This window comes from Drosophila suzukii, chromosome 3 (assembly GCF_043229965.1).
Source record: "Drosophila suzukii chromosome 3, CBGP_Dsuzu_IsoJpt1.0, whole genome shotgun sequence".
NCBI lineage: Eukaryota > Metazoa > Arthropoda > Insecta > Diptera > Drosophilidae > Drosophila > Drosophila suzukii.
The window spans coordinates 15,513,283-15,530,236 of record NC_092082.1 but is presented as its reverse complement, the minus strand read 5'-3'; the positions used below and the strand labels follow the sequence as shown (position 1 = coordinate 15,530,236).

At 40.9% G+C, this 16,954-nt stretch overlaps 1 protein-coding gene across 5 annotated transcripts in view; it reads right to left on the bottom strand.

Moving 5' to 3' along the window:
- Pura (Puratrophin-1-like) overlaps positions 1-16,602 on the bottom strand; it is a 55,086-nt gene extending 38,484 nt beyond the window's left edge. Inside the window, exons 1-3 of one of the 5 annotated variants that reach the window (XM_036816441.3) lie at positions 15,820-16,602; positions 4,148-4,840; positions 3,316-3,603 (exon numbers count right to left, since the gene is read on the bottom strand). In XM_036816441.3, the coding sequence (XP_036672336.3) occupies positions 3,316-3,603; positions 4,148-4,840; positions 15,820-15,984 (1,146 nt within the window). In that variant the 5' untranslated portion in view covers positions 15,985-16,602. Of the gene's footprint in view, positions 1-1,300; positions 1,767-3,315; positions 3,604-4,147; positions 4,841-11,506; positions 11,911-15,819 lie in introns of those variants that run through there. The other 4 variants (XM_036816443.3, XM_036816442.3, XM_036816444.3 and 1 more) reach the window with 4 other exon arrangements.
- Between the last annotated feature and the right edge of the window lie 352 nt (positions 16,603-16,954).

The following is a 16,954-nucleotide window of genomic DNA, read 5'->3' as shown; positions in this document are numbered from 1 at the left end:
GATTAATTTCGTATCAAAATCCAAATCATAAAATCAAATGAATTTAAATATTTATTGTCTATTTTAATATTTTAAAGAGCTAACTTCTTTAAATCTTTCATATTACGAAATCATATCCATTTATTTTTGCATGTCTTAAAAAACATCTTCCAGAGTGAACCATTTGTTTGTAATAATATCAATTTAAGAACCTACATGCATATGTTTTTTGTGTCTGCAGACTGGATATTTCGAGTTTAGCTGGAATCTGTTTAGCAGACTGTACGGCTTTACCCCATCGCTCCCTTTGCTCGGCAACACTTAATACACAATTTCCGCTTGCGGATCGAGAACAGGGGGAAAATCAGAATAAAACCAAGTCGAACAAAACAAAACCCTATAAAGTACTTGCTCCACGGCTGTGCGACTCTTCAGATGAGAATGCTGTTGCGTCTGCGCACAAAGGCGATTTAAATTACAGAACGTGCCCGGCTGCCAGGGGAATATAAAATCGGGAATAAACAGTGCCAGCAACTCGACGCAACTACCATTGAGTTTTCCAGGCGGCACAGCACACAAATTAAATAGCAATTAACATGCAGAGGCCGAGGCAGCTGCAACTGCAACTGCGAATCGAGTGGCCACAGGTCAACCAGATGCCCGCAAGTTTACGACTCCAAATCAGCGGCAAATGTGCGGCTAGCTGATTGATTCAAATAAGTTTATGTGTTTGGGCTTAAGTGGGTCACGCCGAGCACTTTACAGCCTTTTTTAGTAATTTTTTTTTTAGCTGCCTCCCACGGACAGAGGCACCACATGCTCCACAGTGCGTATGCGTTACGAAAATGATTATAAATTACACTGCGAACGGAGCTGGGGAACTGATAAGTGGACCCAGAACCTCTGACAATTCGATTTAGAAGGGGCACAGAGCACGGGCAACCCACACTTGCCACCACTTTGTCATTGAAATGGTTACAAAAAAAATGTAAAAAAATATAATACAAAGACCTCACTGCGACTTAAGCCACGAAACGATTCTAACAAGTCTGAAAAGCGTAGGCTGACCCGAAGGACGCTTCCGTGGCTGTCTTTTATTTTTCATGACTTTGTCTTTGACCGTGTGTAATAAGTATGCAAATTGCCAGTGCGAATTCGAGTGGAAAACAATTGATTTTTAATGAACCCTGAGGTCAGGGTCGGAAACAAACACTACACACTACACTGCAGCACAAAAAAACACTCCACAATTATTGGCCATAAATGATAATGAACTTCGGGCCCGCCTGAATAGCTAATAAAATGTGAAACCAGAAATTACCTCAAACTATTTGGCGAGAAAATCCACTGATTTACGCTGATGTGACGGCTATAAAGCGTTAACTTCTAGGCGAAGAGATATATGTGGCACTTGGTATGGGTTGGGAGTATTTTCAACGTATATACGAAGCTGATTCGCACTTTAACGATTATTTCTTGCAGATTGTAAAAAGATCACACATTAAGGCACTTTTATAACGTATTTGCAGGCACTATTCGGGCATCACTCTGTGGCGATTTCGATTTATTTGCATGCTAATTCGCCGATACTTTGCACATTTCTTTCGGCACACTCTGCGTTGTACCCCAAAAAACTCCAAAAATACGAGACTCCGAAACTACGAATTTATTCGCCAGTGGCACTTGATTGCACTCGGTCACTTTTCTCAGCTACTCTATATATTCGTCTTCGAGTCGCTTTTTATCTGAGGGGTAGTCAGTCGCTTTTTGCCGCTCACAAGACTGCGCGCCGCGAGTTCAAAAATTCGAATATTCAACTGACTCCAGAATTCCGAAGCACAGACCCGTTAACAGACCCGCTAACAGACGCCTTAACAGAGCCGTTAACAGACACCTTGACATGCCACAAGCTAAGCAGCTGCGCGTCGCGCTCTCTGGAGTTTCATCAAAACACATTCCCAATTACAAATTCAAATTGCCAAAAAGAACAAAAAAAAAAGAGGCTGCTTCTGACCTTTCTTTAGAGAACTAAGAATTTTAGAATCTTTAGAATCAAATCAAAACATAAGTTTATTTAAACTTAAGCTTAATCATTTTAATCAAACGCAACAGACTCTCAGAGAGCAGAGAGCCATAGTTAACAGACCCGCTAACAGAGCTTCGACATGCCACAAGCTAAACAGCTGCTAGCGCGCTGTTAATTTATACCAATTTTAACAGCGGCTGTTAGCCACCAGGGCTGCACTAGCAGCAGCTGTAATGTTACAATGGTTGGGGGAAATTGAATAAATGTATTGTTCTCATGTACTAACTAATTAATTATAATACTTTAAAAGGGAGATTACAAAAATTAGTTCGAGGGCATTTAAATATAGTTTTATGAATTATTATTTTTTCCGCCAATACTTTTTAGAGTTCTCAAATAGCCATAATTAAGAATTATCCATTTAACATCATTCATCAAAGCAACTTCAAACTTCTTCGTTTTACCAATAATAAAACTTAAAGATGTTTCTAAAAACCATTTACATATTTTTTAAGTTACTCATAACAATAAATAAAGTAAAATTCAAAATAAAAAGGCAATAATCTTTAATTATTGTTTTGTAAATATTTTTCCTGATAGCCAGATGCTGTCTTCTTAACAAGAGGAAATAAAACACTGGGAAAGGGGATTCTCTGCTGACTTTGACTTGTTGATAAGGGAAAAACTCAGGCGAGCTGTAGGTGATATAATCTTGAAAGATTAATTACTTTGGCGAGGAATGTGACCACATTGAAGTTCAATATTGTGTTGTTATGTTGGATTATCATTGTAATTAATTACAATATATTAAGTGCAAGTCTGCGCAACTTATGAATGTTACTTAATACCACACAAAGTAAATAATTCATTAATTAAGATGGTATATCTTTTTTTAACAATGGTAAGTAAGTTTCCGGGGAAACAACTTTGTCCAAACAGCAATGATTGTTCTAATTAAAGTATTTATTGAGAGCCCCATTAGCAATGCCCTTTAGCGAATTGGTAAGCCACGAACAGCTCCACCCTGCGATTTTCTCAACTATTTGCTTCGCAGAGCACTTATCGCCTGATGATCGCCTCCCGATGATTCCCCAATTTCCGCAACGATTTCTCGACGCAGTTACCCAACAATTTCTCCCTGGCGGACAGACCAAAGCAAACTATTTAGCTGCGATTAAAGAACTTCATTCGAGGAGAGTCAAACAAATTGCAGCTAATTTCGCCTGCTGCGAGTAACTGCCTTGTAAATGATATATCTTTCGCTCGGATTTCTTCGCTGGGTTCTTTATAGGACATGCAGTGTAACATACCTCGCCAATTTGATGGGCCGTGCGGAGAGCCGTGGCAATTTGCGCAAATTTGCATAGGAATCGCTGCTCGAAGCGGGCCAAGCTGCCGTCGAATCCGCACACGAGTCGCTCACGTGCCTGCTGGATTAAAATCGCACGCGTGCGTGCCCAGTAGACGGGATAAATGTGCGACAGATGGCTGTCAATCAGCCGGGCCAGCGTGGCGTCCACGTCGGCGGGAAGTCGCGCTGGCATCGGGATTCCTCCGGGGCTGCTCTGCGGAGGAGGTGTTGAGGAAGGTTCCGTCAACTGAGGACAACACAGAAAGAAAAGCTTACAATAAAATGTAACATCAAAAGAACTAAAACAAGATATCTTCTCACGGGATCCTAAAATTATCCATTGTTTAATTCTTCTTAATTCAGTCTTTTTCTAAAACTAAGAAAATTTGGTTTTAAGTTAGGATCAAATGACCTTCAAAGAAGATTAGTTTCATTTACAAAAAAAAGTTCTCCGAGAGTCATTAGAATAGTTGTTTCTTTTTCAAAATTATGAACTTTAACTAAGTAACCAGACTAGGTCCCTTTGAATTGCTACCTCTTCATGAAACAATATATAACATATGAACATATATATTATAATATACTATTAAGTACCTTTATTTGTAATTGCCTAATATTAAAAAGTGAATTTTAAACACTTTTAAAAAATTAATCTTCAAATGACAACTGATAACTATCTCTGATTAAATAAGAAGAACAAGGAGGAAATACTCATTTATTTCCCTCTAATATTTTCCAAATACCATGAGTTATGAACCATATTTATATTGATTTTTCCCAGTGTAACTTACCTCTATCTCCAGTGGGACTTGGACTTCCTCCTTTTTCGGCTCCAGCTCGTCGACCGCCTGCTGTTGTTCCTCGGCAATGCTGGCACTCAAGCTGCATTCGATGGGCAGGGCATCCGTATAGGACCCGGTGCTGCCCTCCGCCAGATCCTCCTCCTCCTCCTCCTCCTGCTCCTGCTCCTCCAGTTCCCCCTGCTCCTCCTCGGACTCCCTCTCCTCGATTGTCGTGGGTGCTGGCTCATTCCTGATCAGGGTTATCGTGGTCGTGGTGGTGGCACTGCTAGCTGAAATCTTTGGCTGACCCGTTAGCCGCTGCTTGCACTTCTTGAGGTACTTTTGAACCCGCGACTTGCTGCGGTTCAAAGTGGCTGCTGCAGAGGTGGAGGTGGAGGCTGTTCCCGGGTATCGACAGCACACGTAATTAGCATTCGCGGACAGCTGCTCCACCTCTGGGGACTCCTCCTCCTCCGGATCCTCCGCCTCCTGATCCTCATCGTCGCGGGCTATGGGCGCTGCTCTGGCCTCTTTCATGTCCCTGTCAGGGGTCTCTAGGTTCGGGATCTGCCCTCCTGGATTCCCTCCGCCTGGAACATCGATTTGCGTGTCACTCGGCACCAAGATCTCGGCTAATTCCGCTCCTGCTCCTGAACCAGAAACAGCTGCTTCTGCTCGCCCTGCCTCGATGTTCGTGTCAGCCTGGAAATGCAGAGGAAAACACAGAGAAAAAGACCTCAGACACGTGTGGAGTTCAGAGTGCGCTTGTGTATCCGCCAGATACACAATTGCCGCATTTCAAATGGGCCAAAGTTCTTTGGCTCGGCACATGCACAGGCTAAGGCAAAGGCAAAAGCAATGGCCAATGCAAAGAGCCGCATTAAACATAGTTAGTTCGGTTGCCACTGTCAACAGGGGTTGACAGTGGGGCAAATCCGTATGTCCATAGCTTATTTTTAGAATTTCCTAACAATGTTTTTTTAAATAAAAATTTTATATACCAAGGTTTCAAAATTAAGTTAAGCTTTTATCGAGCCTTAAACCCAGAAAACTATTTCTTTGAAACTATTGGATCTTACGCTAAGTATTTTTTTTACGTTTATTTTATTTTATTTCAGATCAGTGCAAATATATTAATATATTTATCAAAACTACATTAAAAAACGAAATGAGCGTAAAAGTGTACAGAGTTCGTCAGAATACTAAGAGGAACTATTTCAATCGATAATTTCCTTGATCTGAATTTGACATTGTAAACAAGTAAAATATAAGGGCATTCCTTTGGTTAATCGAATTAATACCCAAAGCCTTGATAAGTAAAGTTCTGATCCTTTAAGTAACCGAAATATCATGGGAATGGATACTATAGTTAAAGCCATAGATGTCAAAGTTATAGAAATCAGGCTGCGAATTCAAAGTTTCGATCCACTTTCCCATACCATACCATACTATACAATATGGGATGGGGGGAAGCAGCCCGGTCCGCCTTGTTGCATGTTAAAAGTTAAACAGAAATCAATTGGGGACAGCATTGATCCGAGAGACAAGACTAGGGAAAGGGAGTGCGAGGGGCCCCGTTGCATGACAATCAAATGAAACGTCAAACGTTCGTTTCCAGTTAGTTTTAGTAGTTAGTGGGGTTGTTGTTTTTGCCGCTGCCTCAGTTGTCGTTGTCATAGGTCAAGTGTAGCACAGTAGAATTCACTTTCTTTCAGATACGAGCACACACAAATTTCCAGTGAAAGTGGATGTGGTTTTGGGCTTGGGGATGCGGATAGGATGGGGATGGTGATGCGGCCTAGCAAATAGCCAAACTTTGACCATAACACACATAACAAAAGCCTGGCATGTTAGGTTTTTCGGTTGCCAAACCGAAATACTTTTGGTCTGCGTCCAACAATGTGACATTGTGCGATGCCGGCGCTTTTCCATTTATTTTCCCATTATCCACTCACTCGCCTTTCCACGCCCAAACGATTTTAGCAACTAACTTGGCCAAGGAATGTGGCTAGCACTGCAAGTCCTGCCTGGCCGGCAGCTTTTGGTCCTTCGAGGCGGGGTCTGGAGCGCCAGCGATGGCCGCCAGATGTCGCCCTCGGCGCCTGCGCATGCTCAATGAACGGGCCGCAGACCCGAACTCGAACTCGGGCCCCCAACCACCCATTTATTGGTAGTACGGTCCCACAGAGACACAGATTTCTGTTGTCGAAGCTTATAAATTTCCACAATTTGTTCAGGCCGGGCTTTTTGAAGTGCGGCCGAAGCGACGCCAATAAATACCAATAAATATATCATCAATATTTTCTTTTTGGGCCAGGCACTGAGAGAAAATATTGTCAAGGTGTAGGCTTAAAACTATATTTTCAAAATTCTTTATCATTTGCAATTATTTATAAATTTAATGTAACGAGACAAAATATTTGAAAAATTTAAATATCAATCCATTTTTGGAAATAAATAAGTAAAACATTAGAATTTAACATATTTTCAGGGTCCCATTTCTTTAAGGTATTTAAGGTACTCAGTAATCAAATGATAAGTTAAAAGGTGTATCCAAAATAATAAAAAAATGCCTTTAAATATAAATTTGAATTTAAATTAATAAATAATATTTGGAATTAAAACATTTTTAAATGTCAATGGCCCATCCTTTATTATTGACCATACAGTCATATTAAAAACCCTCTTAGAAATCAGAAACAAATTATGTAGTACAAGCAGTGGTAAACTTTTATGAAATGAAATTATTGAGAACTATTTCAAAATTTAAAAAAAGTTGACTAATAAATTTTCACATGTTCTTTTCTCTTTTTTTCAGTGCATGATTCTGGCGCTGCATTCAGGCGGTTGACCACCGCTTAAAGATCACTGCCCAGTGGCCATGGCAGTGGCACGCACGATCTGAGAAAAGGCAGAATCAGAGGCAAATGCAATTTGCTGTCATGCCAACTCTTGACCAAGTGCCGGGCACTGCTCATCAATTAATTGCCCCGGCTGGTCTGGTTTTGGTTTGGTTTGGTTTTGGTTGGTGGTTTCGGTTTGGAATGGGTTCGGCCCGCCCGGGGGCGTTTTGTCGGTGGGTTTTCAGTGGGTTTCGGTGGGTTTTGTCGACGGTGCGTGAGTCTTGGGCAGTGGGTCGCTGTGGTGAGCTGCTAGCCCGCTGTTCAAATTATGGCCGCGCGTCAAAAGGAAATCGAAAATGTTGCACTAGTTGGCTGGACAAGCCATTAAAGGAAGGTCGCCTCACTGCACCGACAGCACAACCTTGGGGCCATGCCGTGTATCTAAACCACACCGATCTCCGATCCGATCCAGCACAACTCTCACGCATCTACGGTTTCACCTAACGCCGCTGTGACCCAAATCGGGAATCGGGCATCCACCATCCACTCCCCTTTGATTTAGTGGACTCAAGACAAGATTTGAAATTAATTTTTATGCATCTCTTGTCACATTTGTGTTAATCAAAACATTATGACTGCGTTTTCTGCGTTTCTTTTTTATTAATTGAACAGCCTACTTCGGCAATCTAAACACCTGCGGAGGAGCCGGTGTGCCTAAGAGCCGAAAAGCTGGAACTGTCATTGCCATTGCCATTTGGACGCACTGCCTCTGCCCACAAAACAAATTAAATTTATTGCGTGTGATTTTGATAGCGCAGAGATACACAGAAATATTGCGTCAGTAACTAATTTGTTAGCTGACTGACTGCTCGTTGGAGATTGTAACGAGGCGCCACACTTGGGATTAGCTTGTAGTAGTATAGAAATCCCAGAAAAAATTGGTATACCATTATTTAAATTGATACATTTTAAGCTTTAATTAAAAAAATATATAAATTGGTATTGGAAATTGTGTCATCAATACATAAGTATAAAATTTATATCACAAAAAAAATTTTTAGATTTTATATTATTAATGAAATCAAAGAAAGAAGAATGGCGATCTTATAAATTTAAAACAGAGTATTAATATTTTTGTGTTAACAGCTGATAACCGAATTTATGTTTCATGTAGGCTTTTACAAACATTGTGTGGGTGGTGAAAATTGCAAGTTTCGGAGGCAAAGAGAGAGTGTGCGTGTGTATCTGTGTGAAAATGCGTGGGCTGCAACTGCCACTGCTCCCAAATTAAAGTGACAGCCCCAAGAAATTGAAAATGACTGTGAATGCGTGTCGTTAATGGGCTGTCCTAACCCCAGACTAAGGTTAAAGAAAGAGAAACTGAAAACTGGACAGGAAAGCAGGTAAACAGGTAAACAGCGGGGGTGGCCAATAGGAAAATTAATTTGCATAGGAGGCTGACTGAAAAGTGGCAAACATAAAAGTAATAATCGTATTTAATGGCAGGGTTTGGATGTCGATGACGGGATTCCTTATTATTGGTTATTTTTAAACCTTTTTAATGAAAAATACGACTCATAAATTACCTTGTACAATAAACATGATATAAAGTTAATTTTAGCGACCGTATAAAACACTTCATTAAATGTTAAGCCAATCTTTAGCAATTAAATTGGCAATTTTGTTTAAAAAGAAAGTCTTTTCAGTTTGAATAAATTTTTTGGCGAAAGCATATTTAAAATTTTTTACAAACTTTAAGCTAAAAAAAGGTTCAATTCAATGCCTTTAGATCAGTGGTTGGCACACAATACAATAACATGTTGTTATTCATTTGTGTGTGGAATTGTATACTGTACGTGTGGCAGCAAAGATCGAGCAGAGCTACTTCCCTTTTAACGAGAGGCTGTCGACCGCTGCATTGTTTAATTTCCACCAACTGAGCTGTCATAACTTTAAAATATTAGCCAAATTGTTACTCAACAGTCCCGCATTTAAAGCCTACCCAAGACCAACTAAGCCATTGCACTTCCTTCCACTTATAGGTCAGATCGGCTTATTCGATTACAAAACACATTTCCTATATCAAATTTGCATCTCGTGCGTTGAATAACAGCCCCTGCCAATTGTGGGAGGTTTATGAAAGGTTCAATGTTTCGGCCTCCTCGCAGACATCAGACATGGCAAATGCGTTGCAGTTTTGAGTTTTTGGTTTTCAGTTTTTAGTTTTCAGTTTTGAGTTGCATTTCACAGTCAAAGACGAAGACGAACTCCAAGTCGCGGGATGAAAAAATTCCCACGTCGTGCGTGAGTGCGCGGGAAAATATTAAACAGATTTCCATGTCTCTGTTGCCGTCTCTGTCTGAGGAAAACATAGGGAAAATCGCTCTCAACCGCATTTAACAGCTTTGGAGATTCGATTTGAAAGCCGTTCGTCGTCGCCGATTTTTTGTTGGCATCGCATGTCGCGGCGTTTTTGCATGATTTCTAGTTAAAATGCAAAACTCAGGCTGCGATAAATAAATATGCATGGCTTTGAACGCGCTGCAGCGAACAATGTGGAAAAAGGCAACCGAAAGCCAAAAACTTAAACTGACGAGCAGCGGATGCACAGCCCCCATCTATCCCATTCGATTCGATTCGATCACATACCATCCCATCCAGCTATTCGGAATTGGCCGGCGAGCCAAGTTAACAGCGGCAAAACCACCAAACAGGCGGCGCAATTAGCCACCGCTGCCTGCTAGTTGCATTTTTTATTAGCTTTTTTGGTTTATTGGCCATTGAATGCATTGCTCCCCGACCACCTGTCCATCTGTCCCTCTGTCCGGCCAACAAATGAGCCACTGATAAATATTATTAGCGCACGGCCAGTCGCAGTTGCACCACCGAAACCACCGAAAACCAAGTGCAAGACCAGGACCTGCACCCAGAGCACACTGGAAAAAAGTTTGATGCTGAATTGGGATTTTCTTATTAGGAAATTATCATCAGGCATTCCTATCATATCAGTATATTTTCATATCTCTTTCCGATCCAACATCCAAAAATTAGAGTAATTTCTTATAATATCTTTATGATCTTATCTTTAATCTTTAAAAAGTTTTTATATTTATAAACTTAACGTCTTATTTTCACCGACATCATATGATATCAGTTTGAAATATTTGTACTCAGAAAATATCATCCGAAAAGTAAAAACCTATCAAGGATTTGAGATATAAGAGCATAATCATTGTATTCTTGTTGATTAAAAGATTTTAATGTTGTGTAAAATTTATATCTATGAATCCTTCTTTACCTACGGAGAGTCTATGGTATATATTTAAAAAAAAATTAATATCAAAATTAATTTTTCCCAGTGCATAGATCGGCGCACTGGCTGCCACATTTGCGGCATAATCGCAATTTATTTAAATGCAACAGGGGGCAGCGGGGCTTGGGGATGGGACTATTGGCCACTACTCGAATTGTAGTCCTACCACAAGTGCGGCTACTGCCGCTGCTGCCAGTCTGCAATTAATATCGACATTTTAACACTTTACGTTGAATTATTGCATCTCTTACTTTTCCCGATTGTTATTATCAATGGGGGCAGACAGTCCGTTTAGCTAGTTCGGTGGTCTTGGGTCCCAAGGAGCCGTGGCTTTGGGACCCATCAATGCCGCGGCAACCACTTTTTTACTTTGTCTAGCTTATTTTGGCTCCTGCTTTTCAGATCCGGCCAAATCTCGGCTATTTCCTTTGCATTTGCACTATCGTATTTCGTTAATGGGCGGGAAATGCAACTGTCGCCGCACTCGAATGTCAAGGAAAACACCGCCGTAAGTAGATTGCCCTGGTCGCTGATTGAATAACGCCAATCGAGGTGTGATCTAACTAGTTCAGTGTCGGAAATTGCCAATCCTAAGCCTAGGAAAAAACTCGTAAAGTTGTTCCTTTGGCTGGTCAAGAAATGAAGTTGGTCGGGTGTTAGGAAAAGGATTTATGTGGCAGTAAATAGATAAGCAGTAATAGATAAAAAGAGATATATAACAATGTTATTTTTGGGGAAGTACATTAGAATCAGTAAGGTTTTTGAATAAAAGGGAGTTCTGTGAGAATCTACTCCACATTTTAACCACACTTTCTATAGGTATTCAAAATAAAATCAAAATGCCTTGCTCAAATTTTTCCCAGCTTCTCACACATCCCGAAAAAAACCTGTTACTTGCAAAAAGTTCCCAAAAATCCATGAATTGTTAAAACTTTCGCCAACTTCCCTTAACGAACTGGCGGCCGTTTAATCACAAATCAACTTTCACGCCCCCAAAAATCCAAAAATATGAGCTCTCGTCTTGAGCGCTCACTTAAAGTTAAAGCTAGCCCACATTAATCTACAATTACTTTGTATGCCCCAATGGCCGATGGCCAAAACCGCGAAAAATGACTCAATTTAAATCAATAAAGGGCAGGGAAACGGGCCAAAGAGCCAAAGAGTGCACGTGGTGACCCCGAATAGAGGTGCAGGGGCTAGAGGGTGACCCACCGTCGTCGTCTGAATGGCCGCGTACGAGTGCCAGATCAACTTCGGACTGAGGGGCTGCGGATCGTAGCGCAGGCGGGCATATTGCTTCATGAATATTTTCCAGATTGCATAAGCCATCGTCGAAGCGTCTCCGGTCATAAAGATCGATATCCACATGCAAATTATATGCGTGCCAGGAAACCGCCGGCACTTCCCATCCAATCCAGATTCGGGTTCGGGTTCGGACCAGGACTGCGATTTTTCGGAGCCCCGACTTAATGCGTAGTTTGTTGTGTTGCGTTTATTGTTTTCATAAATAAAGAAAAGGCACTCCGAAATTTGTCGGCTTGCATTATTATTATTATTCCTTATTATTATTGTTGCAATGGCGATTCACTTGGCGATCGGCCGGCCAGCAGACAGATTCACTTCATTTTTCACAGCACAAGCGCAAAAATTGAAAGAAAAAAAATGTGAAATAACCGATCCGAACGGCCTAAACCAACAAAGGCAAAAGGCTGGGCGCATACAAAAGGAAGGCAGTGTGGCAGACTCTCGGCTCCCCCTTCTCGTGATCTTGTGTATTATTTTAATATTTATTTACATTTTGAGCATTTTGCATAACGCGCGGGTCACGACGGAAATCGTCGGCTGGCAATTTATCAATACATAGTTGTGTGGCCTAAAGGAAGGAGCCGCCGTTAAAGCCAGGGAAAAAAGCCAGAAAGGTTCACAGACGCGAAATCAAAACAAATGAAAAACGCGCCAAAAAATCAAAACGCGCACAAATTTTGGTTCGCTGGGCGTTATTATTTTTCTTGGTTGTTTTTTTCGAATCGGTCGAAGAGATCAATATAGAGGAAAAACTTCAAAACCCATGAGAGTTGTCCGTCTGTCCGGGAAACGAGTTCAAAGCGTTTGCGGCGGCCGCTTTGCACCAACTAAATTGAAATGAGCGGAGCGCGAAAAGCTATGGAAAAGCCCCGTCGAATCGAGGGTGTATCTCACAGATACTCAGCCGTTTTCCACTGCAGGCTTCAATGATTTTCCATGCGTGCGAACGCCTATTTGAATTTGGCCTGGGCTTTTCGCTATTTGCGCTCTATTCGAGCCCAGCTCAGCTGACTCAACTGAATCGCCTGATTGAATGGCCGGCAGAAAAACGCTCGGGGAACATCAATGGCAGCAGCAACAATAAACACAACACACCCACAATTATCGGTGATTTATGGTGATACAGCCAAGGATATCTCAGCTTTGACAGGCGCTTGGTCACCGGTTGCATTAGAATACAATCAGGGAATGAATATTTTTACATATATTTCAAAGAACCATGTTGTTCCATTTCATTGTTAAAATTTTCGACAATCCAAAAATTATACAAAATTTAAGTCAGCTAGGAGAACAATGTCCAATTAAAACGGGTTTCAAGAAGGAATTACCAAGGGTTCCAAAAAAAATATTATATATTTTTTACAATCTTAACTCTGAACCGGAAATATAAAGTTTAAACTAAAAAAGTATTCTTTTTTAAGGCTTGATTGACAAATCTTTCAAAATTTCCCATCTTTGTACGCATTTACTTTATATAAAAACTAAAAGATCTCAGGTTATACCAGATAGCTAGTTTCTTGATTAAAATTTCCATTCTAAAGAGTATCTCAAAGTTCGTCTTGCCAAATCCAAAAGTTTCGTACACTTCCATTTAGTCAGTATTTCAGGCTTGGGACTGGGGTCTGTTTTAAGCACAATGTTATTGTTTGCCCCGCTCTATAGCCCCCACCATTGTTTTGGGCCCATCCCTCTGTCATAATTGTGAATACAAAGCATCATATAGACATCTTTAACTCCTGCCTTGAACTTGGCAAGTTCTCATATACAAAATAGAGGCATGTATATAGGGGCTGTCCGTATATATTTTGTTTGCTACTTTGTCGGTCTTTAACTTATGCCTTTTGACAGCCATTTGTTTACGATACCAGACGCAGGTTTTCCTGAAAACACAAGCTGGTAATGCTAACGAGCTGGGGTTCCAGGGTTCCTTTGGTTCCAGGGCCCGAGATCCCCATGCGATTTCTTTAATCGGAACACGCGATGAGTGTTTACTCCGCTTCAGTTTCCTAAAATCTGGGCAGTCGCTGAAACTTCGAGTGGTGAGAATAAACATTTGGCGGCGGGATAAACATAAATATCGGTGTGGCCCATAAATATAAGTATTAAGTGTTCTTCCCGGCGGGTCTGCCATATTTTCATTTGTAATGCGAACGAGCATTAGAATAAAGTTTCATCGCGAATTGGGTTGTGAGTAAGAGTATCAATATTTCTGCAATCAATTAAAGTCAATTAATCTCCAAGCTAAATGCGGGTAATTGTGAGTGATTCGTGATTTGATTCCGGTTTTATGACTAGGTATATGAGTTCATCTTCCCTTTGAAAATAATATTAAAATAATCTAGATAATAGAATTTATCTTCGTGCATTCAGGCAATTGAAGTGCAGCCCTTTATATTAGAAACATTGTAAGTTAGCCCATCTGTTTTGTAAAATCAATGGCTCCGCCTAATGCCATTAAAATAAAACACCTATTTTGCAGTCTATTGGCTCATATCAGCGACCGCCCAAATATTAGAAAACTTTTTAATATGCCTGGGGCGTTCAACTTAACCCCTACGTGCTCTGTTTGAGATCCGCATTGTTACAAACACAAAAATTTCGAAATCGCACAAATGCCAACTACAAATAATTGCCAAAAATCACCGGCAAAGTCAACTTTCATAAAACGGCATTCAATTTGATTTGCACAATTTGGGGGCCTCTTAACGGCTCCTCGACGGTCGGTTGGTTTTCACATTTGTGGCATTTTGGCGTTTGTTTGAATTGATAACAGGCTGGAAGTGCCTTTCAGGCTGACAGCCATAATCGCTCAACGCCAACTGTTTGCCAGGATGGAGTAGTTGGGGTGTTTTTCTGGGGAGCTTTTGGGGGTCAGGGGTTGAAGCATGGTTTTGTGTAGAACCAAGCCTATGTCTCCGGCAGGTCGATGGACACACCCACCCGGCAAAACCGGCAGAAAGCGGAAACGGAACAAAGCCTCAGACAGTGGGCACCTTCACCTCAGACCACTCCAAGCTACAAACTGTGATGGAGAAATTATAGCCAGTCACGCGAGTGCGAAACTTTTCTAACCCTTCTTCAGCCGGCTGTGCCCCGATTCACAGGAAAACCAGAATTAGCTAAAAACTGCACCGAAAGCCTGAAATGATTGTATTTAATTGAATTTACAGCCAGGCTGAATAAGTTTTAATTGAATTCCAGCTAAAATCTAAGGGTTGTGAGGTGGAGTGATGACCCACTTGGGAACTAACGCAGGATGAGCTGCACAGGGGGAAAATATTAGCCTAATTAGAAAGTCTATACATGCCAAGCAAATGGTATGCACATATATATTGAGCTGTATTTTAATTATTATGGTAATATAAAAAGCGAACTAAAAAAACTACCTTATATACTCGTACAAAAAGTAATTGAGTGCTGACTTTATTGACTCTAAAAAAGTGCTAAACATTAAAGTAATGGAAAAAATCTGGTTTGTCATTTTAGTAACTATTTGCCATTAATATTAATGACGTGAGATGCTTTTCTGTATATTAAGGTAGTTCCTTAAATTGCTGTCTATTTTTTTGATTATGAAATTTTGCACAAAGTATAATAATTTTACCATCGCATATTTGTATCTGTTTTTTATTGTTACAACTAAACTTACCCTAATAGAAACCTTCACCATAAAGTTGTTAACAGCTTTTGAAACAGCTGTTTACAAGTGTTACAAATCAGAAAATAACTTAACTAGTCTCATAATAACAAAACAAAAACAAATTTCGTGTAGGATTTACTGTTATATAGAGAAATGTGGTCTTTTAAACGGTTGACTGTTCTAAATGTAGTGAATAACCTAAATTTATCACATTTTTACAATTACATCGTTATGATGCACATTAAAATAAATAACCAGTGATCTCATTTTTAAAGGCCATGTGAATAATTTGTCAGCACTGGAACTGAAAAACTCTCGTATTATGTTTAAAATTATCATTTTAATAAATTTGGAAGAGGATTTGATATAGGGAATGCTACTAGCTCCCAAAAATAAACCCTAACTATTACATACTTGGAGCTTTAAAACAGCTGTTTACAAATTTTACAAAGCTGAAAGCAACTTTAATAGCCTCGTAATATCAAAATAAGAGCCTATTTAGATTATGATTTGCTGTTATATAGTTAAATGGTTGACTGTCTTTATCTCTGTATCTCCCAATTTCTTCCGGTGCACTCACGTGACATTGCCTCCTGGCCAGGCGGCGCTTTATCCACTTGAACGCCTCCTGGCGGCGGCGGACGAAGGACATGCTGGAGCGGTGCCACAGGTGCAGGACGATTACGAGGAGGCGCTGCACCCAGACTCCGAACCGCTCACTAACCTCCCTTCGCAGCTGGAACATAAGGCACTGCACTCAAGACCCACTTTCCTCGGAACTAAATACCATTACTTTCGGCGGATTATTCGCTCGAATTCGGCTGATTTCTGGTTAATCACGGTGATATTCCTGGGTGGTAGGGCCAAAGACCCGGGATCTTATAGAATTTCACTTTTGTTTCGGGGGGCGGTACGCGGTACGGACTGCGGTCTACGGACTCGTTGTTACTTCAGTTGGGTTTGTTGTTTGACTGAGAATGCCGCCGAGTTTGTTTCTCCGCCTGGGCGAAACACTGGGTGAGTGTGAGCAGGAGAGAGAGACCCGTTGGAGACTTGAGACGGAGAGCCCTGCACTTGCGATTGTCACCGGTGATACTCACTTTTCTATTCGTTTCTTCTTCTTTTTATGTGGCTTTTCGCGTTTTGTTTATACAATTTTGTGGAGCGGCCCGCGGGCGTGTGGCTTACTGAGAAACCCAGAAAAAGCGTACTACTCGCGCATAAATAATGCAATAAGTTGGGGCCCCAGCGAAACGAGACAAAAACAGAAGGCGGAAAAAATTGAAAAAAATCGAAACCGTTTCTGCATTCGTATCGCACACACATCACACCTCTCCCGCTGTCCGAATACTCGGCTTTTAACCGAGCTTTGCACTCAATTTGATTGCCGGCAGAAGCGGCTGCACAACCCAGAGTCAAGCGACATGTGAACACGAACACCCAGGGGAGGCCAATTGTACGGTGAAGGCGAAGGTGTTGCTGTTGTAATGCTCGGCCTAGGCACAGTGGGTGGACGGCCGGCGGAAAAATGAAGGAAATTGTTTGTCTTATTCATTAGAGCATTCATCAGAGGATTAGTAAGAGACAAATACATGTGATATTTAAATTGATTTTTTTGGATAAAAAGCATGGTACTTGAGTTTTTGAACGTTAACGTTAAACTTTAAATTTAAAATGTTCAATATAAAATATGTTGGCCATTAATTGAGTGATTT